Source organism: Chiloscyllium punctatum, chromosome 3 (genome assembly GCF_047496795.1).
Source record: "Chiloscyllium punctatum isolate Juve2018m chromosome 3, sChiPun1.3, whole genome shotgun sequence".
Lineage (NCBI taxonomy): Eukaryota > Metazoa > Chordata > Chondrichthyes > Orectolobiformes > Hemiscylliidae > Chiloscyllium > Chiloscyllium punctatum.
The window spans coordinates 38,521,759-38,546,888 of NC_092741.1; the positions used below are offsets into that span (position 1 = coordinate 38,521,759).

The 25,130-nt window shown below is 39.0% G+C and overlaps 1 protein-coding gene across 6 annotated transcripts in view; it reads left to right on the forward strand.

Moving 5' to 3' along the window:
* LOC140457887 (sodium/calcium exchanger 1-like) overlaps positions 1–25,130 on the forward strand; it is a 310,251-nt gene that overhangs the window by 228,468 nt on the left and 56,653 nt on the right. For 2 of the 6 annotated variants that reach the window (XM_072551648.1, XM_072551639.1), the window contains exons 3-7: positions 17,828–17,934; positions 19,222–19,242; positions 21,525–21,542; positions 21,664–21,678; positions 21,982–22,050. In XM_072551648.1, coding sequence (XP_072407749.1) covers positions 17,828–17,934; positions 19,222–19,242; positions 21,525–21,542; positions 21,664–21,678; positions 21,982–22,050 — 230 coding nt within the window. Of the gene's footprint in view, positions 1–17,827; positions 17,935–18,477; positions 18,582–19,221; positions 19,243–21,524; positions 21,543–21,663; positions 21,679–21,981; positions 22,051–25,130 lie in introns of those variants that run through there. The other 4 variants (XM_072551667.1, XM_072551676.1, XM_072551633.1 and 1 more) reach the window with 3 other exon arrangements.

Sequence of the window (25,130 nt, forward strand, 5' to 3'; positions counted from 1 at the left end):
TTGGGCCGAAGGGCCTGTTTCCACACTGTAAGTAATCTAATCTAATCTAAAAAACCCTGAACCTAACTGTTCAACTGTCAACATCCTATGATCTACTCCTCACCAACAACCCACAGAGACTGATCCATATATCTTTTAATTTTTATCTTTTTTTGGGACTCACTTCTCTTTTCTCATCTGTGTATATGTGTGTTACATTATCATTTCTTCTCACAGTTAGTAAGTAGTAATCTTGCTGTGACCACTGAGAGGCCAAGTGAATAACGAAGAAGATTCAGTTCACCCTTCCTCACCCAGAGGCTTGACAATTTGGAGTACACCCATCAGGAACAGTAATAACTTGGGGAATCTTTCAGAGGGTCTGAACTTAACAACAGTTAGTTGCCAGGCTCTTTTTACATTTAAACTAGGTAAGTTGGCACTGATTGATCCAGAATCGAGATTGGAGTGGGACAGGAAAGGCGCAGCAGGTCAGGCAGCATCCGAAGAGCAGGAAAATCAACGTTTCGGGCAAAAGCCCTTCATCAGGTATTGATTGAACTGATTGATCAAGGCATTGCATTGAGGAATGAACTAGAACAAGGCAGCCACCAATTATTTTATTGAGTTGAAATAATTCTTTCTGTTTTCAAAGTACAGGGTTTCTTGCACCAATGTGCATAGCTCCCAGTAAAAGCAAGTGCGCTATACCATAAACCTGACTGGCAATCTTAAATCGGTTCTCTGTAAAATTCTTTGAACACTCTGGATTATTCAATGAATATTGTCCGATTATGGACTCACATCTAATATTAACTGCATGTTTTGAGTTTTGCAAATGCAGGCTGCATAGGTATGGTCAATACTTTGCCTGTTATAAGCAGCCATAAGGACCATAAGTCATAGGAACAAAGAATAGGCCATTTGGCTCCTCAAGGCTGCTCACTGTTCAACACAATCATGGCTGATTTGACATTTCCCACTTCCACTGTTCATCTAAGCCTTGGTTCCTCCACTGATGAAGAACCTATCTAGCTCAGCCTCAAATATATTGAAGGATTTTGCCCCCACATGTCTCTGTGGCAAGGAGCTTCAAAGACTCACAACCGTCTGAGAAAAGAAATTCTTCCTCATCTCAGTCTTAAATTGTCACTCCTTAGTCTGAGACATGCTGTTTGATATGTTCTGCCAATGTTTGGGACATAACAACCCATGTACCTATCATCATATTAAACATAGAATCAAAGGCCATTAAGCTTGTTTATCTCAACTGCCCATCCAATTTTCTTTTGAAGACCTTCATTATCTCTGCATCCACCTTGCAGATAGCAAATTCCACGTCCTTGACATCCACTGCATTAGACAAAAATCTTCCCATCCTCAGTTAACCTCACATCCAAAATCCTAAATGTGATTAAGTGTCCTCACCACCAAACTTGCAATGGGACAAACCTCTATCTCCTAGTCCTTGTCAGATGATGCAGATCACATTTCTTTGTCTCCCCATGCTAAGTCTGTCATAGTCATGTTCATTTCCTTCAAACCTCTTTCAGTCTCCTTTTCTCTAAGATGATCAACCTCATTTTCTCCAAAATAACTGTAGCGAAAATCCCTCAAAATGAAACCATTCTGGTAAACCGCCCCTGCATCCCCTCAAGCCTCATGTATTGAGTATTGTGCTGAAGTTTGTAGCACTCACGTTGCAAAACCGTTGTGTATATTTTAATTTTTGACAATGGCAAGATGCCAGTGAGCTATCCAGACATCTGAGATGTTGATGGAATATGATGAAATTAGGATGGAAAAGACTCATTTGGAGTATATACACAACCAAAACCGTGGTTGTGACCTAACCAGAAGTCTCTAAATGTTCAGTATAACTGACTTTGTACTGAATCCATTTATTATGAAGCCCAACATCCATTTGGTAACAACTCTTTCAATATACCCTACCATCTTCAAAGATCCCTGCATATAAACCATTGGTTTCCTCTATCCTTGCATAATCTACAGAACTGTGCCATTAAATTTTTATTGCCTCTTCCTATGTCTGCTGCCAAAATATCTTTAACTCGGATTTCTCTGCATTACATTCTAGGTATCACCTTTCTGTCCATTCTGTTAATCTAAATACACCCTGCTACAGTCATTCTCACTGTCTACTATATCTCCGGCTTTGTTGTCATCAGCAACTTTTGAAATTTTAATCTGTTCCAATGTCCAAGAAATTTATAGAAATTTAAAAAATGGTTGTTCCAGCACTAACCCTTGGAACATGTGACTGTCAAGCAACCTTCCAGTCTGAAAAACAATAATGTACCACCACTAACTGTTTTGCCCAAGTTGACACTAACTCTTGTATTGCACGAGCCTCAATTTTGTTAACCAGCCTTTGTGGTGCATTTTGTTACGTTGTCGGTTTTGGTAATGTAAACCATATTTCCTTCATCAACTTTCTCTGTTACTTCATCAAAAAATACAATTAGATTGATCACAGGCAGAGCAGTTCTAAGACTGTAGATGGATGTAATTATTATGTATGTAGTGACTGTGAGCTATCTAGACATCTGAGATGTTGATGGAGTAAGATGAAATATGGATAGAAAAGGCTCATTTGGAGTATGAACATAAACATAGACCTATTGCAGCAAATAGCCTGTGTGTCTGTTGCCCTTCTACGTTATCAATGTAATTATACACCATGGACTCCTGATAGCAGCATAATTTATTTTCAAGAATTGCTGGGCCAGGATTGTGCTGTCTATGATAATTGTTGCAAATGCAATGTGCTGTTTTAATTTTGGCTGTCTATTTTCCATACCACTCTTGGAATCATTGACACGAACCATTAAGTTAAAGTCTAATTGGCAGCGGCATGAACATTGATTTAAGTGCATAATGGTCATCAGTTTCATTGGAGGCAAACTTATAATAATTATCTTCTGACTGTTTTTGGTGAGGGTAATGGCAACAAGCTCAAAATATCAGAAAAATGCACATTGAATTATGAATAACAAGTCTTTTTTTTTTGTTGTTCAAGGCTGCCTGTGACATAAATTCATGTAAATCTCCAGGAAAATTTGATATTGTTGAATAAGTGAATAATGTCTTCCATTATTGTACTACTTTGGGATATTAAACTGGTGCCATTGCTCTTGCCAAAAGCAGTTCGAAGCTGATTGCCATTGGTCTGCTGTCATTGAAATCAGTGGGATTTGTGGATGGAGTTAGCAGTTGTATTTTCCCAGATCTTTAAAAGTACATGCCACCTATGCATTTTCATTATCATGACTAGACTTTCTCCCAATAAAGAACGCTCATCAATGTTTCCCAGAAGTATTATACGCAGCCAATTGAATATGTTCTTCATAAATGGAAAAGCCTCATGTATTGAGTATTGTGCTGAAGTTTGTAGCACTCACATTACAAAACTGTTGTGGATATTTTAATTTTTGACAATGGCAAGATGCCAGTGAGCTATTCAGACATCTGAGATGTTGATGGAATACGATGGAATAAGGATGGAAAAGGCTCATTTGGAGTGTATACTCAAACATAGACCTGTTGCACCAAATATTCTGTGTCTCTGCTGCAGTTCTGAGTTATCGCTGTAATTATACACCATTTGTCTTCCCAGTTTCTCTCTCCTTCTCCTGAAGTCATAGAGATTTACGGCATGGAAACAGATACTTTGATCCAACTCAGCCACACCGACCATATATACTAAGTTAATCTAGCCCTTTTTGCCAGCATTTGGCCCATGTCTTTCTAAACCCTTCCTATTCAATTATCCATCCAGATGCCTTTTAAATGCTATAATTGTACCATCCTCCACCACTTTATCTGGCAGTTCTTTCTTTACATGCACTTCCTTCTGTGTGAAAAGGTTGCCCCTTTTAAATCTTACCCTTCTCATCTTAAACCTATTCCCTATAGTTTTGGACTCCCCTATGCTGGAGAAAAGATCTTGGTTATTCGCCCAATCCATGCTCCTCATGGTATTTCGAGCTTCTATGAGGTCACCTCTCAGTCTTGGATGCTTCAGGGAAAATGACGCCAGCCTATTCAGCCTCTCCGTATAGCTCAAACTCTGGCAACATCCTTGTCAATCTTTTCTGAACCTTTTCAAGTTTCACAGCATCTTCCCTTTAGCAGGGAGACCAGTATTGAGTGCAGTATTCCAAAAGTATCCTGAGCAATGTGCTGTACAGCTGCAGCATGACCTCCCAACTCTTCACTGACCTAGAAATTGGTTTGCAGCAACTCCTGCACACTGTGCATAAGAAATAATCCTGATGTAATGCAGGTAGGACCCAGTGTTGAGCATTGTGCCCCACTAGCACCATACAGAGAGATCTGCTGCTCACTCCCAGGCAGCACGTCGTTGATGAAGATTTCAGGGTGTTTTTGTGCATTTCCATGACCAGTCGCAGTTTTCAGGCGACTCACAGAGTCATAGAGATGTACAGCACGGAAACAGACCCTTGGGTCCAATTCGTCCATGCCAACCAGATATCCCTAATCTGCTCCCATTTGCCAGCATTTGGGCTAGCACTTGGCCCACATTCCTCTAAACCCCTCCTATTCCTATAACCATCCAGATGCCTTTTAAATGTTGCAATTGTATCAGCCTCTGCCAGTTACTCTAGCAGCTCATTCCATTCACACACCACTCTGCGTGGAAAAGTTGACCCTTAGGTCCCTTTTATGTCTTTCTCCTCTCGCCCTAAACCTATGACGTGGGTGGACTCCCCCACCCCAGGGAAAAGTCTATTTATCCTATCCAAGCCCCTCATGATTTTATAAACCTCTATGAGGTCACCCCTCAGCCTTCGATGTTCCAGGGAAAACAGTCCCAGCCTGTTCAGCCTCTCCCTATAGGTCAGATCTCCTAATCCTGGCAACAATCCTTGTAAATCTTTTCTGAACCCTTTCAAGTTTCACAACATCTTTCCAAAAGGAATGAAACCACAATTGCACACAGTATTCCAAAAGTGGCATAACCAACATCCTGTACAGCCGCAACATGACCTCCCAACTCCTATACTCAATGCTATGACCAATAAGGAAAGCATACCAAACGCCTCTTCACTATCCTATCTACCTGCGACTCTACTTTCAAGGAGCTATGAACCTTGAACTAGCTCTTGAACATGATCTCTTTGTTCAGCAATACTCCCTAGGACCTTGCCATTAAGTGTATAAGTCCTGCTAAGATTTGCTTTCCCAAAATGCAGCATCTCGCATTTGTCTAAATTAAACTCATGTGCCACTCCTCAGCCCATTGGTCCATCTGATCAAGAACCCAGCTATCCAATCTCCCATGGGGAACCTTGTCGAATGCCTTATTGAACTCCATAAAGATCACACCTACCGCTCTGCCCTCATCAATCAATCCTCTTTGTTACTTTTTCAAAAAGCTCAATTAAGTTTTTGAGACATGATTTCCCACGCACAAAGCCATGTTGACTATCCCTAATCAGTCCTTGCATTTCCAAATACGTGTAAATCCTGTCCCTCAGGATTCCTTCCAACAAACTGCCCACCACCAACGTCAGGCTCACCGGTCTATAGTTCCCTGGCTTGTCTTTACCACCTTTCTTAAATAATGGTACCATGTTGGCCAAGACCATCAATGATACAAATATCTCAGCAAGGGGCCCAGCAATCACTTCCCTGGCTTCCCACAGAGTTCTAGGGTGCTGAGGAATCGATAGGGGTGAGGCTCTCAGGAGGTAGGAATGGCAGGGGCTGCAGGCAATATGGAGGCCTAGTTTTCCTGAATGGAGCCAGTTCAGTGTGAAAGTGATTGGGGTGGAATGATTTGAGAAAGTGGAACCAACAGAGGTTAAAGTCTTTACTTGTTTATGTACAGTTCTTTATAGTTGCCGGCGGTGCCTTAACCAGTATGGTAGGGGATGTACCTGGTGACACATGCTCCCTCCAAACAATATTTGAAGCTTAGGCACCAGTAAACAGGCCCAGTAACAACCAGTTTGTGGGTCTCTTCCTTGCTGGGATATGGGTTCCTGTCAAATATGAGTTCAGATCGTGAACCTTGGGAAATTGTAGACCCTGGCAACATCACATACCAGCCCAAATCTGTCATCACTCTCAGAAGGTCTGATCAGATAGTGTTCCTGAGGGGAATTATGGTTGCTATTTGTATTCTTGCCATCTATTAGGAGCATCTCCTCAGGCTTGGCTTTCCTGAGGAACATTTCAATTTGAATTTGTACCATTCCCAACCATAGAATATGCGGTCGCTGTCAGAAAATTATTCTTATCAAGGCAGGAAACGTGATGCAGAATTTGAGCTATAATTTAAATTCCAAACCGCTATTCTAAATTTTGCTGATACTTCACAGAATGAAATTAATGCCTCCAGTTGTCATCTCCAAACTTCAGGCATGCTAGTTCACATAAAATCCCTTAAAACCCTCATAATACCATGTTTATTCTCCAGAATTTTATTGAATGGGAATGGATAAGGAGTGGAGCTGGAAAAAAAACACAGCAGGTCAAGCAGCTCAGAGGAGAAGGGGAGTTAACATTTCAGGTCGCAACCTTTCATTAGGCCTGGGGGAGGGGAAGGCATCTGTGAAATAATTAGAAGGAGGGGTTTGGGACTGGGGGAAATAGACAAGAGCCATGTTATACTATGCAAATCAGGTTTCTATTACAACAATAAGATGTTGTGAAACTTGAAAGGGTTCAGAAAAGATTTACAAGGATGTTGCCAGGGTTTACAAAGTTAAAAATCACACAACACCAGGTTATGGTCCAACAGGTTTAATTGGAAGCACTAGCTTTTGGAGCACTGCTTCTTCATCAGCTGAAAGAGCGGCGCTCCAAAATCTAGTGCTTCCAATTAAGCCTGTTAGACTATAACCTGGTGTTGTGTGATTTTTAACTTTCTACAGCCTAATCCAACACCGGCATCTCCAAATCATTGTAAGGGTTGGAGGATTTGAGCTATAGGGAGATGTTGAATAGGCTGGGGCTGTTTTCCCTGGACCATCAAAGGCTGAGGAGTGACCTTATACAGGTTTATAAAATCATGAGGGGCATGGATAGGGTAAATAGAAAAGGTCTTTTCCCTGGGGTGGGGGAGCCCAGAACTAGAGGACATAGGTTTAGGGTGAGAGGAGAAAGATGTAAAAGAGACTTAAGGGGCAACTTTTTCACACAGAGGGTGATAGGTGTGTGGAATGGGCTGTCAGAGGAAGTGGTGGAGGCTAGTACAATTGCAGCATTTAAAAGACTGGGTATATGAATAGGAAGGGTTTGGGCCGGGTGCTAGCAGGTGGGACTAAATTAAGTTGGGATATCTGTTCGGGATGGACATGTTGGACCGAAGGGTCTGTTTCCACGCTGTACATCTCTATGACTTAGGAGCCCACAGCTGTTTTCAAATCTTGGTGATGGAGTATGCAGTATATGTCCATCCTTAGTGATACAAGATGTGGAGGGTACTTTTGAAAGGACCACTCTAAGAAAGGGCAGTTCAGTTTCTGCTTGACTTTTATTCTTCAGTGCCTTTCTGTTTCCTTATTAAAAAATCACTTTTCCCCACTCACAGACTCTCTTGAGGTCATGTGAATACCATTCCCCAGAGGCACCAACCTTACAACCATCACTCAGTTGTCCATCAGTAATCCCGACATAAGGACAGCTCTCTGCAATGAGGAAACGTAGCCACGAGTATCATGAACCAAAATACCTGAAGGAGAGTGTTCCCTGGTTATATTGCCCAGCTCACTAGAATTCCCTTTTGAGGTTTAAAGGTGGCTTTTCCATTATGCAAGAAAAGGGAACAACAGCACAGTTTTCTAGGTTTTCTGTCAGGCTCACAATAGATTCTCACAAGTGGTCTAAATATGTGAGCAAGAACCTAACTTGAAATCTCTTAATGTTCATGATGCAGTAGCCATTGTCTATTGACAATCAAATTTGAGCAACAAGCCAAGTTTTAAAGTAATCACTATAGTCCCTGAGAGGGTCGGGCATTGCTGCCTCACTACCCACCTTCACACAAGAAGCCTGGCAGGGTGACAGGAGGAGTAGCCAATTGTGGCACCCTTGGTCATGTGAGGAGGGATGTCCCAGCTCAGAGATGGTGGTAAGCCTCACTAATCATACTTTCCATCACCCTCCATCATCATCAGTCTTGATTTCATGCAGAACCACAGAGTAAAATCCCAAGTGTTAATGCGTAATTGTCTCCAAACTTGAACGTCTCTGAAATCAAAATATCTAACTACGCAGAGAGAGTAATAGGTTTGCATGGGAATGACAACCTCCTGCAAGTTCCCACTCATGCTCCACTCCATCCTGACTTGGAAATATGTCTTGCCTGGCCAAAATCGTCACCGCTGTGGCTCTCCCTGCAACCTAAGGACTGCAACAGTTCAAGAAAGCAGTGCACCACCAATTTCTCCAGGGTAGTAAGGAATGGCATTGCCAGAAACATCCACAAACCAACAACAAGTAAAACATATATTCTTGACAAACATTATTCTTTTTTGAAGCAGTGCTCCAGATTGCTTTTTGTTTAATCCTTACTTTAAAGTTAACATTCAAATATAAAATCCCAAGTGCTGACTATTTGCCAAAAAGATTATTAGTATATAATATTCATCACAATAAATATAGAATCATAGAGATGTATGAGGAGAAAGTGAGGACTGCAGATGCTGGAGATCAGAGCTGAAAGATGTACAGCACGGAAACAGACCCTTTGGTCCAACTCGTCCATGCAGACCAGATATCCCAACTCAATCTAGTCCTACCTGCCAGCACCCAGCCCATATCCTTCCAAACCCTTCCTATTCATTATACCCATCCAGTTGCCTTTTAAACGTTTTAATGGTACCAGCCTCCACCATTTCCTGTGTCAGCCCATTCCACACACGTACCACCCTCTGCGTGAAAAGGTTTCCCTTTAGGTCTCTTTTATATCTTTCGCCTCTCACCCTAAACCTATGCCCTAGAGTTCTGGACTCCCCCACCCCAGGGAAAAGACATTTTCTATTTCCTCTATCCATGCCCCTCATGATTTTATAAACCTGTATAAGGTCACCCCTCAGCCTCCGACTCCAGGGAAAACAACCCTTGCCTACTCAACCTCTCCCTATAGCTCAAACTCTCCAACTATGGCATAATCAGTCCATTGCCACTGCCTAACGGATAGGTCTATTTTTAAGTCTATTCATTGATGTAAAATAGGTTTAGTTTTTATTATTTCATGACATATGGCTATCATTGTTAAGGCCAGCATTTTTTGCACTTCATCCTTGACATGAGCATTTCAGAGCAGTTAAAAGTCCAACATATTCCAGTGGTCTGAAGTCACTTATCGTGAGACTGGGTAAGGCTAGCAGCTTTCTTTCTCAAAAGAATATTAGTGAATCGGATAGATTTACAACAATTGATGATAGTTGTCATTAATCACAGGATTCGAAATTTTGATTTGAGAATTCCGTGAGTTGCTGTGGTGTGAATCAAATCCGCGTCTCCAAAGTATGAGGCTGGGCCTTTGGGTTACTAGTTTAGTGACATATGCCACTACCTCCCTTGAATTTCTAGATAGGTTGATTTGTCAAGTCTTTGGTGGTGACACAGCAAATTAAATGAATTGGTGAAAAATGTGATTTTTGAAATAACAATCCAACCGTAACATTTCTTAACTAATAAATATGAGTCAAAAATCATTATAACAGTATTAAGTTGTAACAGAGTCTAAAATTGATAAACTATAGTAGGCGTATTAAGATCTTTCAATCAATTAAGTAGGCAGAAATTTGAAGAGAGCATTATTCGTAGTTGTCAGATTAGGAGTATTTAATTGAGGCATTATAATGATATAATTGTGATTACTTGTTATTTCATGTCACTTCAGGATTGTCATGTCGTGCAGTTTTTTTTATTTCTGGCTCTTTTTATTTGACAAACTATAAGTTTGTTCAAAGTCTTCTGGCAGGTTTAACTTGACTGGATGTGGGTTTTTAAAGAATTTTTTCCTCTCATTCCATGAGCAGTCCTTAACAGTGTGAGGAGCAGGACATTTGCATAATTTGGTTCTGAGTCCTGCTGTATCTTCATTCTGCACAGAATGATATAATACATGAGAATGTGCTTGCTCATTACATGTCGGCTCCAAAAAAAATGAGAGATCTTGTATTGTTATATTATCACGGAACTTAAACAACAGCTGGTGATCAATACCTGCATAAATTGACTCTTCAGTTCATGTTCCCAATGGTGAGTAGTTATGTTTTAATCAGACATATTCCGACACACCTACAAGACTGGAAGGACTTCCTGGCCCCATGCTGAGACACAATCACTAGACCCCAACCAAAGGTGAATATGTTGCCATTAGTTTTGGCTTGGATGACCTCCCAAGTGTGCCTTATTTTTAAGTTCACTCTTGGGATGTGGACATCACTAGCTGGGTAGTACTTATTGCCTATTCCTAGTTGCCCTTGAGAAGGTGGTGGTGAGCTGCCTCCTTGAGCTGTCGTCATCCATGTTGAGGAAGGTGAGTGTGGATTCAGGATTGTGATATTGCCAATAAAGGAACAGCAATATAATTTCAAGTCAGGATGGTGACTAGCTTGGAGAGGAACTTGCAGGTGGTGGTGTTCCCACGTATCTGTTACCCTTATCCTTCTAGATAGAAGGTTTTGGAAGGTGCTTAATAAGGACCTTTGTTGAATTTCTGCAGTGCATCTTGTGAATTGTCTGCAATGCTACTACTAAGATACTGAGGCGGAAGAAATGGATGTTTGTGGATGTGGTGTCAGTAAAGGAGCTGCTTTGTCTTAGAGATGTTAAGCTTCTTGAGTATTGTTGGAGCTGCACCTATCCAGGCAAGTGAGGAGCATTAACTGGGAGAAAGTGAGGACTGCAGATGCTGGAAGTCAGAGTCAAAAAGTGTGGTGCTGAAAAAGCACAGCCAGTCAGGCACAATCCGAGGAGCAGGAGAGTCAACGTTTTGAGCATAATTCCTGATGAAGAGCTTATGCTGGAAATGTCAACTCTCCTTTCCTCAGATGCTGCCTGACTGGCTGTGCTGTTCCAGCACCAGTCTCTTTGACAAGTGAAGAGTGTTCCATGACATTCCTGACTTGTGCCTTGCAGATAGTGAACAGGATTTGTACTGAACTCAGCAGACTATGTTAACATAGCTGCAAAGGGGACTGGAAGCTTTGCTTGATTGACACCTTTGTTACCTTGTAACACACGTGAGAGTGTGTGAAGCCGGTAATAGCTTTTTGTCATTGATACTATGAATAACTGTAGCTGATTGAGAAAGCAAGCAGATAATGCATTGCAAAGCCCATGTAGAATGGCTAGGACTCCTTCATGGTCCAGGACTTCTCTGAGAAGCCAGATGAACTACATCTCCTCACAGACTGGGCCCGACTCCATCAAAATTGCAGGGATTGGTTAAAATGCCCACCCTTGCCAAAGAGTGAGCTACACAGGATTGTTAGCATAAGGCTGGTGATCTGTACCATTAGATTGCACCAGTAAAATTGGCTGGAAATGGGAGTAGGGCAAGAATCTTGAAATTGTATCTTACCCATCTTTTTTTAAAGGCTTCCCAACTCCTCATCAATCTCGGGATTTACATGCCATCTCTGGGTCTCAGCTAAAGGAATTTTAGTTAAGCTGCATCTAAATGGAAGTTATGGCAGTCCCAGTGGCCGACCCCCTCCCTAGGTACTGGTTGTGAAGAAGTAAGGGCATAACTGAAGGAGGTTATGAAGCCAAAGTTTTCAACATTCCTGTTTATGTGCTGTAACTTAACCCTGCAAAGAAATGTTACAGGCAGAGAGACATCAGAGTTGCAACCATTTACACATCTGCAAGGAAGTAAAATAAAGCAGCTCCTCCATATCATTCAGTCAAATATTATATCCATAAAAACAGCGACTTTTCTCCCAGCCACTTAAAACTGTACCATTTCAAAAGAGCTTCAACTCATACTACAATATCATCATCCCAACCTGCACTCACCCAGGATATGGTACAGATATAACACCTGAATGTTTCTTTTAAGTGGAAGTGCGTATATGTATTTTTCTGTTTTTGAACAGTATGCTTCCTTTAAAGATTTTATTCGGGGGAAGAACAAAGGGTGGATTGTTGCCATGTTCATCTTTAGGAATGTTGGTGTCAGTCTTTGTTAGCGTGTGACCCTGAAAATAGGTCCAACACCATTTGGATTGACATATGGCTGCATGTGTCTATCCTATATGTAACTATTCATGCTGTCAGTGTGGAATTTGCACATTCTCTCCATGTCTGTGTGGGTTTCCTCCAGGTGCACAGTCCAAAGATGTGCAGATTAGGTGGATTGGCAATGCTAAATTGCAGATAGTATCCAGGGAAATGCAGGCTATGTGGATTAGCCATAGGAAATCCAGGGTTACAGGGATAGAGTAAGGGGTGCATCTGGGTGAGATGCTGTTCAGTGGGTCAAATGACCTGCTTCCATACTGAAGGGATTCTGTGGTTTCCTTATCACGTTGCGGTACAACAAAAAGCCAGCTTCACCCACAAAAGTGTTTAATACATGGCTATGTTCTCCTGCTTTCTATCCCATTACTGACCTTTTATCCATTCTACTCTATACCCACACATTGGTTTTGTCTTTTAACTCCTTGCAAGGTTTCATGGTCCTCACCCTCAACACTGTTCAGCTCCCAAGTAAGCATACATATTCCACAATGGAGATTTATCCTTTATCCTCCAAAAATATTTGTTGTCAGATTTTCCAATATGATTGTTGGAGTTCAATTCCAACCTTTTCCGTAGTTTCATAACATGGTGTTGGGCATACAACCAGAAAGCCACCAAAATGTCTAATTTTCACCTTTTTTGAACATTATTATTTATATTATAATGACCCAGATGGAAAGAATACATTTGAAAAATGTGGTGCTGGAAAAACACAGCGGGCCAGGCAGCATCCAAGGAGCAGGAGAATCGATGTTTCGGGCATAAGCCCTTCTTCAGGAATCCTGATTCCTGATGCTCCTGTTCCTCAGATGCTGCCTGGCCTGTTGTGCTTTTCCAGCATCACATTTTTCAATTCTGGTAAGATTCCTGAAGAAGGGCTTATGCCTGAAACATCGATTCTCCTGCTCCTCGGGTGCTGCCTGGCCTGCTGTGTTTTTCCAGCACCACAGTTTTCAATTCTGGTAACTCCAGCATCTGCAGTCCTCACTTTCTCCAGGAAAAAATACATTGTTTTAATCCGGCCACTCGACAGGTCACAAGATGAATTTGATTGTTTTACCTAGTTCCCAATATGACCATCCATTTGATTTCTCTATATTGAACTTAAAAAATAAAAGCTTTTGACTAGTTTAGATTACTTACAGTGTGGAAACAGGCCCTTCGGCCCAACATGTCCACACCGACCCACTGAAGCGCAACCCACCCATACCCCTAACACTACGGGCAATTTAGCATGGCTAATTCACCTGACCTGCACATCTTTGTGACCGTGGGAGGAAACCGGAGCACCCGGAGGAAACCCACGCAGACACAGGAAGAATGTGCAAACTCCACACAGTCAGTCGCCTGAGGTGGGAATTGAACCTGGGTCTCTGGCGCTGTGAGGCAGCAGTGCTAACCACTGTGCCACCGTGCCACCCATGGTGGCACAGATGTCTTTGAAAAGCACAATATTATTGATTAATTATGAAATATGTTTCATAAGGATGCAGAATTGATTAATGCACATAGTTTGTCATATGAAATTATAACTATTTACCGATCTAAAATATTCCAACACAAGATGTAAAGGGGAAGGAGGGATTCCACTCTGCAGAGATTCAGGGGGGAAAAAACACACCTTTTGGTTAGTTCTTCAAGAGTAAACAATAGATAACGTATGAAGTGTCTAGGTGGCTGTTAACCTGACATTCTGACGCGCGCACACACACATACACACACACACACACACACACACACACACACACACACACACACACACACACACAGACATGTCATAAGTCATGGCATTTGCTTCTATGTTCTTATTAGATGCAGCTTGCTCAGGAAACTCAGCATTGAGACATCTTCCAGTCTGTTTTCAAGAGGTCAGTGAGTTTTCACATAGAATTCACATCAATGGTGCTGCAGAAACAGGAGAGATAAGCCGAGCAGTCTATTACCCAGCAGGCTTTCCCAAATCTCTAGCTTCCTTCACAAACCTTTTCAAACAATGCAGCCATAAAAACCCAAGTAGCTGGACCTTCAGCAAACAAGTCCAACAATTAGTGGTAACCCAGTGGTTTCCAAGGAATGTATTGTTTAAGAAAAGTTCCAATGTGTCTTATGTGACCTTGAAACAAAAATCAATCCAGATATCACTACTGAATGTGTTTTCCACAATCTTTCAAATTTTTCAAAAATATTAAAAGTGAAGCCTTCATAATGATATGTTCAAAATGGTTTTAATTTACTATGGCTTTCCCTTCTCTGTATTGTGCATACAGTTGATATCGTGCACATCATTTTACATTATTTAGTATATCATTAGTTTAAAGTAAGTTTTGAGTTTAATAGATTAGGTATGTAATGATGTATTTATAACTCATTCTCAGGCCATATTCAGTACTGCAACATCAGTATTGCCCATCCCTGATTATCCTTGTTAATAGAATCCATTCTTGAACTCTTGTAGTCTGTGGGGTGTAGTTACTCTCACCATACTGCTTGGTAAGGAGAAAAAGACTTTTGATTCACTGATGCTGAAGATATATATTCAGGTCAAATTAGTGCGTGACTTGGAGGTGAACATGTACTTGCTGTCATTGTCATTCTAAATGGTGAAAGTCATAGGTTTAGAAGGTACTGAAGAAGTGTTTGCGTCTTGTTACAGTGCATTCTATAGGTAGCGCACATGTAAGGAATGTTGAAGGCACAAATCTATGAATAAAATTTATTGCTTGCCTAATCTGTCGGATTGTTCTCTGACTTTGACAGCAGACCCCAGATGTTAGTGAGGAAAACCTTGCAGGGTTTCCTCAGGATTGAAAGGTAGGCATATGACCCATCGAATTCATGTTGGTTTTCCTCAGAACCATGCAATCAGTTCTACTCTCCTGTTTGATCTCCATCAACCTGAAAGTTAGGGACATATGAGTTGGAATACACTATTCAATCTGGTCAGGGTTGATCGGACACTTTATTGCCTTATTTCCTGCAAGTGCTCATTAAAATTCCTCTTTAAACAATTGCTTCCGAGTCCACTACTCTTGTGAGCACTATGTTCCAGGCCATTACCACTTGTCATGTAAAATAGGTCTTTTTCACATTTCCCCTTCATCGTTTGTCCTTAAAACTATGTCCCTTTGTTCACATACCATTAGGCTAATGGGAAAAGGGTTTCCGTGTATACGTAACTTAAGTTTACCATACATCTTGTACACCTCAGTCAAATTTTTCTCCTTCGCTGCAATTGCAGTAACCCCAGCTTTTCCAACCTAACTTTCTTAACTAAACCTCCCTTCCACATCCCCCACAATCCTTCCACCATTCCAGTAAATGTTCTTTGCTCCATCTCAAGGATCTTCACATCATTCCTCAAGCATGGTGAATCGAACTGGATGCAAAACTCAAGTTTGAGTCCAATCAGAGCTTTGTAGAACATCAGCGTGAATTTGCTGCTTTTGTACTCAATGTCTCTAATTGTGAAGGAGAGGATCCTATATGCTTTCCTAACTGCTCTAAATGTATCTTACCTTTTTCAAATATGTATGCACATGAGCCAACTGTTACTGAAGAACTGTGCCATTAAGTCTGTAATGCCACTCCCCATCCCTTCGACTAAAATTCAATCATTTCACAATTTCTCTGCATTGAATTCTATCTATCACTTAAACACCCATTCACTCGCCTATCTATGAGTCAGTACCACTCTGTTTTGTACCGTCAGCAAATCTTAAAATTTTACTTTGTATTCCAAGATCCCTATAATTTATAGATAGCCTTTCTGCTGCCTATTCACTCATTTAGGACACCTCACCACCTTTCCTCCACCCCACCAACACTAACATTTTTGCCACCCACTTTCACCTCATTTAATCCCTTTCTGTCTCTCTAACTCCAGGTAAAAACAACCCACAAAAGAACAGAAAGAGCCAAGGTAGGCAGTGGGATGTCTGTGGGACATCCGTCACCTCAGGGTTGCAAATACGGTTTCCAGTCTTAATTGGGAGATCTGGGGCATAGATCTTTTTTCATTCTTGACAATTCTCTTGAGCAATGTTTTTACTTACTGGCTTTTGATACTCAGTGTTATTCACAAGATACTGTGCACCTATAATCAATATCTTCGAGATCTTTACAGCTTTTATTTTGGGAATTTATCGGTTGGTAAATGCATTGTGATCTAAGTGGAAATGTAAGACCTAAAGTATATGGCATCACATGACTGAAACTACTAAATTTTGAGTGTTTTATTATTAGAAGATTGCTGTTAATTACATTAATGAAAACGTTTTCAAAATTAATGATCATGCATAGACATATTTACATTTGAATTCTACATATTGTGAATTATTAGTATTTATTTGATGATTGGATATGCAAATTAGCCAAATCTGCAAAGTAAACAGGTGTTTTTGTTAAATTTAGGTATTTATTATCTTAAAATAGTTTGGATTTTGATAAATTTGTACTTTCACTTTTTCTGAATTAACGTAAATGTTTATAGCAAATTGTGATATTCAATATTTAATGGAAGTTGAAATAAGTGCAGTGCAGTAGGAAAATATTAAATCTGTCAATGCAAAGAAGCATTAAATTTAATACTGGACATGTGGTTTGGAAATGAATGCCAAGATCATCAGTTTTGAGGGCTGGACCTATTGCTGAGACTCTCTCTTCATATTCGTGCCCATGCTTGTTGCAAACCTCTCTGGTTTATAAAGAAATGTTATGTTCTGTATACCATATTTTTTATGTATGAGAAGAATCGATTGTTATTAAACAAATTAATTGTCAATTAATTACCCAATTGAAATTCCTCTCCAATTCAACAATTATGTACACATGTAACACGAATGAGAAATGCAGGATGCACTTTTGATACTTGCTTCTGTTTATTTCAGAAAAAAAAACAAGTTAATAATGTGCAGTTGGTTGAGGACATAACAAACCCAAGTTTTGAAAGTCACTGCGTTTCACAGCATTTTTCATGAGCAACTTTGCCTAAGATGGAAGAAGATGTTGGTTAACATAGCTTCAATGGTCATTGTGTCTCAGCTGGAAGTCTGCACTTGACCAGATGGTGTTGTCCTGTTCCAACACCCTGTCCCAGCCCACAGCCTCTTTTCTGTAGCCCTAGTTAGTTTTTTCAAACGAATTTGATGACTTGTAACCCAGTCTTTTCCAACACCAGTGTTATTTGTTAACCCAGTTGCTTTGTTCTGGGTTGTAATCACCATTACCAAACCTAGTTTCTGTTTATGTTGCCCTGTCTCTTCTTTTTAATTCTCATTTTATGTCAGTCCAAATGCATCAAAGATTCAAAGTGCCAAATCCAAGTCTGGAACAGCCCAACTGACTAGCAAATTGTCTGTAGGATTTGGGGATCATTTGTACCACTGTCCATGAGATAAAATTTACTATTGTTCTCTTCACTTTGTAGTTTAGAAAACTGCATCAGTTCTATTCTCCAGATGTCCATTTAAAAAAACCTTAAAAGCATGAGAAACTCAAAAAAAACTTTTAAAATAAGATACAAAAGTCAATTGTCTCCTGTGCTCTCTTTGTTCTTAATTCTTGCTTTTTTTCCCAATTCTTTTTTTCTCTATTTCAGCAAGACAATAGCAATCAGAGTAATTGATGATGAGGAGTATGAAAAAAACAAGAACTTCTTCATTGAGATTGGGGAGCCACGCTTGGTGGAGATGAGTGAGAAGAAAGGTGGGGTACCTGCTCAGAGCTAAGGCCTTAATGCCATGCCTGAATGTCACAGGGATGCTCGGCACTATCAGATGCCCAGGACATAATTGCACACATTTAGATATGTGTAATAGGGTAAAAACATAAAAAGCCAACTTATTAATGGGTAATTGAATACAACTTGCAAATGTCTTGTAGACCTTCTGATGATAGTTTCAAAAATGCATATGTAACCTTTGATATGGTACACCATGTGTCCATTCAATAAAAAGTGTTACCTGAAAGACTTTAAAAATCATTACAAGTTTAAAACCTTATGTATTTTGGACTAAAAACCGCATAAAAGTTCAAAAAAGTAAAGTTCTTCTAAATGACAGATTAGCTCATTGAGTTTTAAAGCAGCACTAATAAGTTTATACCCTATTACATATCGCACTGTCTGAATGTGATGCAGGATCCCTCCCTTCATAACATCTCACTAACCATCACTTAGTTTACTTAAGCATGTGTGACTGTGATGGACAACTCCAATCCATTGTTTGCCTTTGTCTTATGTTCTTACAGGAAAACCATTACCATTAATATAGTTGACCGTGGGGAATATGAAAAGCAAGGCAGTTTCTTCATTGCACTTGGTGAACCTGTATGGATCAGAAGAGGAATGAAAGGTGTGAGAGTAACAAAAGACATTTTGAGAGTTGTTCTCTTCTCTGTTTGTGTCCTACTCTCACACTGACTTTCTCCTCTTACTTTACTATCTAAGTCCTTTATCATATCAGATGTTGGGTGTATCTTTCTGTGTTTATTTTCCCATGATGAATGTTGAACTGTCTTTGTGCTGCACAGATTCTGAGAGTCAGGTTGTCTATGTTTACACACAGTACAACAAGCTAGTTCTATTGAGGATATTTTCTTTCTCTGTGGTGTTCAAATAAAGATGAAAACCAATTGAAATGATCAGAAGAAAGTTTCTGAACAACCAATTCATTTTTTTGTTAAAAAGTGTATAAAAACATCAATCACTTTTAAACGGGAGGCTTTTTAAGAAGATGTGTTATGGTTATCCAAATCTTATTTATAGGGACTAGATTTTGACATTGCTAATATCTGCACATTTGTTCCCTGTAATAAACTAGTAGAATTTACACACTATCCTGCACAGAGTTGAAATAGTCATTTCACGTATCACCCCAGTGCTATTGTCGTAAAAACATGTATTTTCTTTTCTTTTTGTAATCCTTTCATTGTTCTAACTTTAAGTTCCTTATTTTGTCTTTCTTTTCTTTTAAACATTTGTTCTCTTTGCAGCATTGTTGTTGAATGAGCTGGGTAAGCTTCTTTAACTTCTTTGTTTCTGTTTGCTATGTACATTAGCTGTACCATGCTAGCTATCCATGTGATATAACATGTGTAGGAAGTTGCTTAGCTTACATTTACAGTATAATCTTTCAGTCTTTCTTTTCAAGATTAGACCATAATACACTTTATTACTTTTTACAATAAAGCTTTCCATTCTGTCTGAATGAACAGATACACTGTGTCATGTCATTTTGGGACATACACAACAAAAAAGACTCAGGTTTGAATCTTGGTTGTGCTGTTGTAGTGAGATTGTCAGTATTATTGGAATAACCAGTCTGAAACTGTGCAAGAGCAGTTTCTATGAGTTCAAGACTTGGCTAATCTGAACCTATACTGAGTAGCATAGCACTCGACAAGCTAACTTTATTTACAGCTGTTATTAGCATGTGAATCCCTCTTCCGCAAAGCTTCTGTGTTCACAAACCTTCCAGATATTCAGGCAAGATAGTGGAAGGCTGCAAGTCAACTGTAACTCACATCAATTAAGTCACCATCTCTAAATAGTGGGAGGAATTCAATGATAAAATAAATAAATGCATTAACTTTAAATGCATTTTGCTTGAATTGTGCTTTTCTCCAAGAATCTCTTGAAAGGATCAGCTTAGAACTACAATTCAAAGGTTCTGACCTGGCCTTTTGATTGAAAATCTAGATTAATTTCTAATCTGCTGATGCCTGTTCAGCTCCTTGAGTCTAGACTAGTTTCTTCTCTCAGACTTTTTTTCTGCAGTGAATGCTAATCAAATTCCACATCTGTGTTCATGGCAGACAGTTTTACTTTCTGACCAGTTCCCTCAACCCACTGACCATCCCTGTGGATGTTACAGTGCCTATCAGAGATCAGGCTCTAACTGAGTCAGAGCCCTCATCTACCTCAATATACAAAGACTTAAAATGTTACTTTTAGCTTCTGCCACACTACTCATTGATTAGTTACTGGTACAAAGTCAGACAAAGCCATAACTTCTCCCATTTGACTTGGAACTTGGCATCAACCCTCTCACCCTGTCCAGTTCTAAAGCTTCCTTATTTAATCCCCTACAATATTGCCAACCTCTTTCTTTAATTCAGATTCTTTGCCATTGAAATTCTTATCCTGATTTAGTCACCTCTCGATTCGATTTCCCTGTCAGGTTCCTCAGTGATCTTAACTCATCATATCTCAGCAATCTCCTCCAGTCTTCAGTCTGCCTCAGTGACTGTCAGTTTCCTGTAATTTCTGTAAAGCACCCTTTCTCCCATATACACCACCATTCCCTTGGCTGCCATCAGTTGGAAAGGCGTTGGTTGCTTTACCTTTATCCTCTGGAACCCCCCCCCCCCCTCACCCACCTTTGAAAGTCACCTTTCCTCCTCTTCCTGAATTTTGAAAGTCTTCCATCAAACCCAACCAAGCTTTCAATCAAACCTCTCAACCTCTTCCTGTTACTTCCTTGGGAGCTCATGCCTCAATTCTTATCTTCTCTTCCAAAAGCTCTAGTAAGGAATCTGAGAAGCTCAGGTTGAAGGTGCTACATAATGTAATTTGTTGCTAGAAGCGTAACTGGAAGGCTATTAAACATTAATTATAATCCTTTGAAGATGTATTGATGACTTTATAGATTCCCATGCTCGTGCTGTGAAAAGAATATTGGGACAGCTTGGAGGAGCTGTTGGGTCAGCATTTTAATTACACTGTAATTCAGTGACAGAATTAAATCCAATTATATGTCGATCTCATCTTGGTTGTCTTTTCCTTTCTCCATCTGGAATGTCAGGAATATTCCTCAGTGGGCACTTTTTTCTCAGAGTTTGAAATTGCCCCTTCACCTCCCGAGCAGGGAAATGTTTGCACGATGATACAATGTAAGTAGAACAATGCAAATTATCTGCTAATATCCTAGACCCTTTATGATAATCAATTGAGTACTTACAACAATTATCACGAGGAGTGGAAACAAATAAAATATCATCAGTAGCCCTACTGTATGTAGCTTGGTCATACACCTGGAGTGGATGGAGAAAGGGCTCATTGAGGATTCCATTCCCGGTAGAGAAACAAAAGTGGTGCTAAAATAAGGTCAATTTATAATTGGATTTATTTCTGCCACCAAATTACAATGGAAATTAACAGTGTTGCTCACCAGCTAAGGAGTATAGATAGAATTGTCTTTTAAAACTGTGCTAGGAAAATTCAATGAAAATTGTCTTCTGTAATATAACTATTATATTTTGAACAATAACAATATTTTTGATATTATTACTAATAGGACCCTTCACAAAGACAGGTATGACATTGTTTATTAGATACTATTTCTTTAAATTCCAAATGCTAGTTTTTAAGTTAATGATATTTTTAAGTTATTGAATATACTTTCTTGTTTCTCTTTTCGCTCTTTAATTTTGAAGCAAAATACTTCAGTGGTAAGAATTTTCTAAAATGAATTTCCAGTGCACCGTGTAATATTAGTTATTACTTAGTTACATATTAGATAAACATTGTAGCACTTTATAACACTCGGAATACTCAGGATTTTAATAATATCTTGAAACCTTGCACACTTTGCAGTCTAACATGAAAATAATAAAGACAACATTTTTAAATTATCATTTTATACAAATTAATCCAGAATTTGATACTAATAAGAGAATATGTTAATTTTTTGTTGTCAATGAGTTCTGAACAGGAAAATTATTTTATGCTGTGGATCATTCCCATGTTTTTAGGCCATGCTCTCTACAGGAAGGTTCATTTTAGGGACAATCCGATTCCATCTACTGTGATCTTCTTTGCAGGTATAATGAGTACTGTACTTCTGTTTTGTGAGTCATTAGCCGCACTTCAGTTAACACAGAGAAGTTCCAATCCTTTGAAAAATTAAACATGCATTTTTGACACATTCGGTAATCTATATTTCATACCTCACTCACTCACTAAGATTCTGCCTAAATGGACTGAGGCACCATAATTACATGAATTTATCAACGTGAATATAAAGTGATTCTTTACACTTTGTATTTGTCATCCTGTTGCATTGACAGTTAGCAGTAGTTATTACTAAAGCCACTGGAGTAATATTTTTATTAATTAAGATTTGCATGTACTTGTCTATTAAGCATTAATCATATATAGCACCATTCCACCCACTGGAAGCCCAATAACTCATTATTAATATTTAGAAGATTATAACATATTTGAATGTCAGATTTTAAAATGAGAGTGTAGGATAAATATATTTACAGTATATAAACGTGGAGAATATGAGCAAATAGTGATGCTATCCCTTCAGATCAAGCATTATAGTTTGCTAGTTTCTGCAATCATGCTCTCGTTCCAATCGTTTACTGTTTATAGATTAGAGTTTTTTTCAGATAGCACTGTGAATTTAATAAATAATTTTTAAATATAGCTGTTGGTAAGCCTTGTAAAGATTAATATAGAATAGATATATCTAAGATGAATCTAGATAAATACATGAGATGAAATTTGCTAATTGAGCTAGACAAAGAGGGTAAAAGATTTGTGTGAAGCAGAAACATTGGCATAGACTGTTTGGGTTGAACAACTTGTTTGTGCATTGGAAAGTCTAGGTGATTACAGTACAATCTCAATTATCCGAACATCAATTATCCGAATTTTGGATTATCCGAACAAGATCTCAGGGTCCCGTAAAAATGGGATTAGGCAACTCAGCATTCAGTTATCAGTTAAACGGCATAATAGCGTGCTTTGCCAGATAATCGAGGCATCTTCAATAACCGGTACTCATAAATTACTGCTTGTTTACGATCAGATTAGTTATGGAAATAATCAGTTATCCGAACAAAACCCTGTGCAAGCATTAGATTTTGCAATGACATGTGGCCATGGTATCAACGTTCCCTCTAACAAACTACAAATGTGCCAGGATTTGATGACAATGATATTATTATCATTCAAGACAACAAGTATTAGAATATTACTGTTATTAGTATAGCAGATATAGAGTATCATGATCTTCATTCCTAGGTTTGATGACATTTCATATGAGTATAAAGTGGTTTTAATGCAAATAGTTAAAATATGGATATCTCATGCACACTAAGTAGCTAAGCATCATGAACAGCGATAGAAACAGAATTTTTTTCCTAAAAGCAACCCATTTGATACCGCTTCTCAATGGCATTTGTAGATTGTTACTTTCAGCTGCCCAAACTCTAGACTGATATATTACAAATTAACAATGTCAAGAATTTAATAGGTGTCAAACGTGAACTGACCTGCATATAGTGGGGGAAAAAAGACAATGGGACCTGATTATATACTAAATTAAAAACATTGAAGTGTATTATTGCAAGTCTGAAACATATTCAATATAACTTTATGTACAGCATTCAAATCACACTGAGTTCCTGACCATGATGTTATGAAGCTAATATAATAATTTGAACTATTCTATTTATCACTAGATGGCTATCATTTTTTTCTGTAATACTTCTTAGTACTGCATTGCTGAAGCAGGTTATAAGATATTCTTCTAAAAACAAAGTTTAAAAATCACACAACACCAGATTATAGTCCAACAGGTTTATTTGGAAGTACTTGCTCGTGCTTCCAAATAAACCTGTTGGACAATAATCTGGTATTGTGTGATTTTTAACTTCGTCCGCCCCAGTCCAACACCGGTACCTCCACATCTAAAAACAAAGACGTTCTCAAAGTTGATTCAAATTAAATTTATATTATAATTCTTCATGTGTAATGTGCTTCTAGTTACAGTTACCTGGCTATAGTTCTAATGGTCATGCCGCATTCGCATCTACCTGTACCTTTCAGTGCTATCGAGTTTTGGGTGAATCAGTTACCTAATTTATTAGCCATTGTTTGGGGAATAGGGTTCCTGCAGGGGAATCCACCTGTTTCCTGATCATCTGGGGCTTGCTCATCATGAGAGCCAAATTGACCAATCCCTATGCGTCCTGAAACTTCGGTATAAGTTCCCATACCCCTGGGCAAGGACGCTGATGCATTATTTGTTAAAAACAAACTTCTTTTAAGATTTTCTGGCCTTGATACCACAGTGAAACGTAGTATTGATTTCAATGAATATATAAATATGTAAGTGAAAATAATGGGAATATCTGTTCTTCTGATGCCATTGATCTTCTAGTGAGGCAAATGTTAGATCCCCACTTTAAAAGGTCACTCACAAAATTCCAGAATTGAAGGCTCCCTTCATTAATGTCCTGGGTTCCAATAGATGACTGCTCGATTCAGAATGAGTTGGCAAAAGTTTTAATCAGATTTGGCAATTAAGTGCAATTAGTGTGTTGCACATAAAAATACATTTTGTAAAGTTTTAATCAAAGTGCAAGTGCAGTGCTAATATATTAATAATGATATTTGTGAAAAAATGTACTAATGGAAACCAATTAAAGTTTGAGAGATGAGGCTGTTAAGAGTGGCCCAGCACTTGTATCCTTTTGCTACTTAATTAAATAATTATAAATTGAACTGAGTAAATGTTTTGGAAATATGCAGCTAAATGTAATTATATATTTTCAATTTAAAATCTTCAGAATATTAAAAATTTCTATCTGCTTTGGATAAACTAGTGATCTGAAAGTTGTAATATACAGCCAAGTAAATTGCATTACTTCATATGATTCAAATAGTTTATCTTTTAAACCTGAAGAATTCAATTGAGACTCGGACACTCAAATTTCCGAAACAAGCTATCAAAGTTAATTGTAGTGTGATGAAATGTAAAGGGCTCTTCTTTATAGATATAGTTGTTGTCCTGTTTCTTTCCTTTAAAGCAGATTGTTCACCTTCTCTAGGCCAGACACTAGCTTATAGAGCTTTTCATCACTAGTATCCTTGCTACACTGTGAAC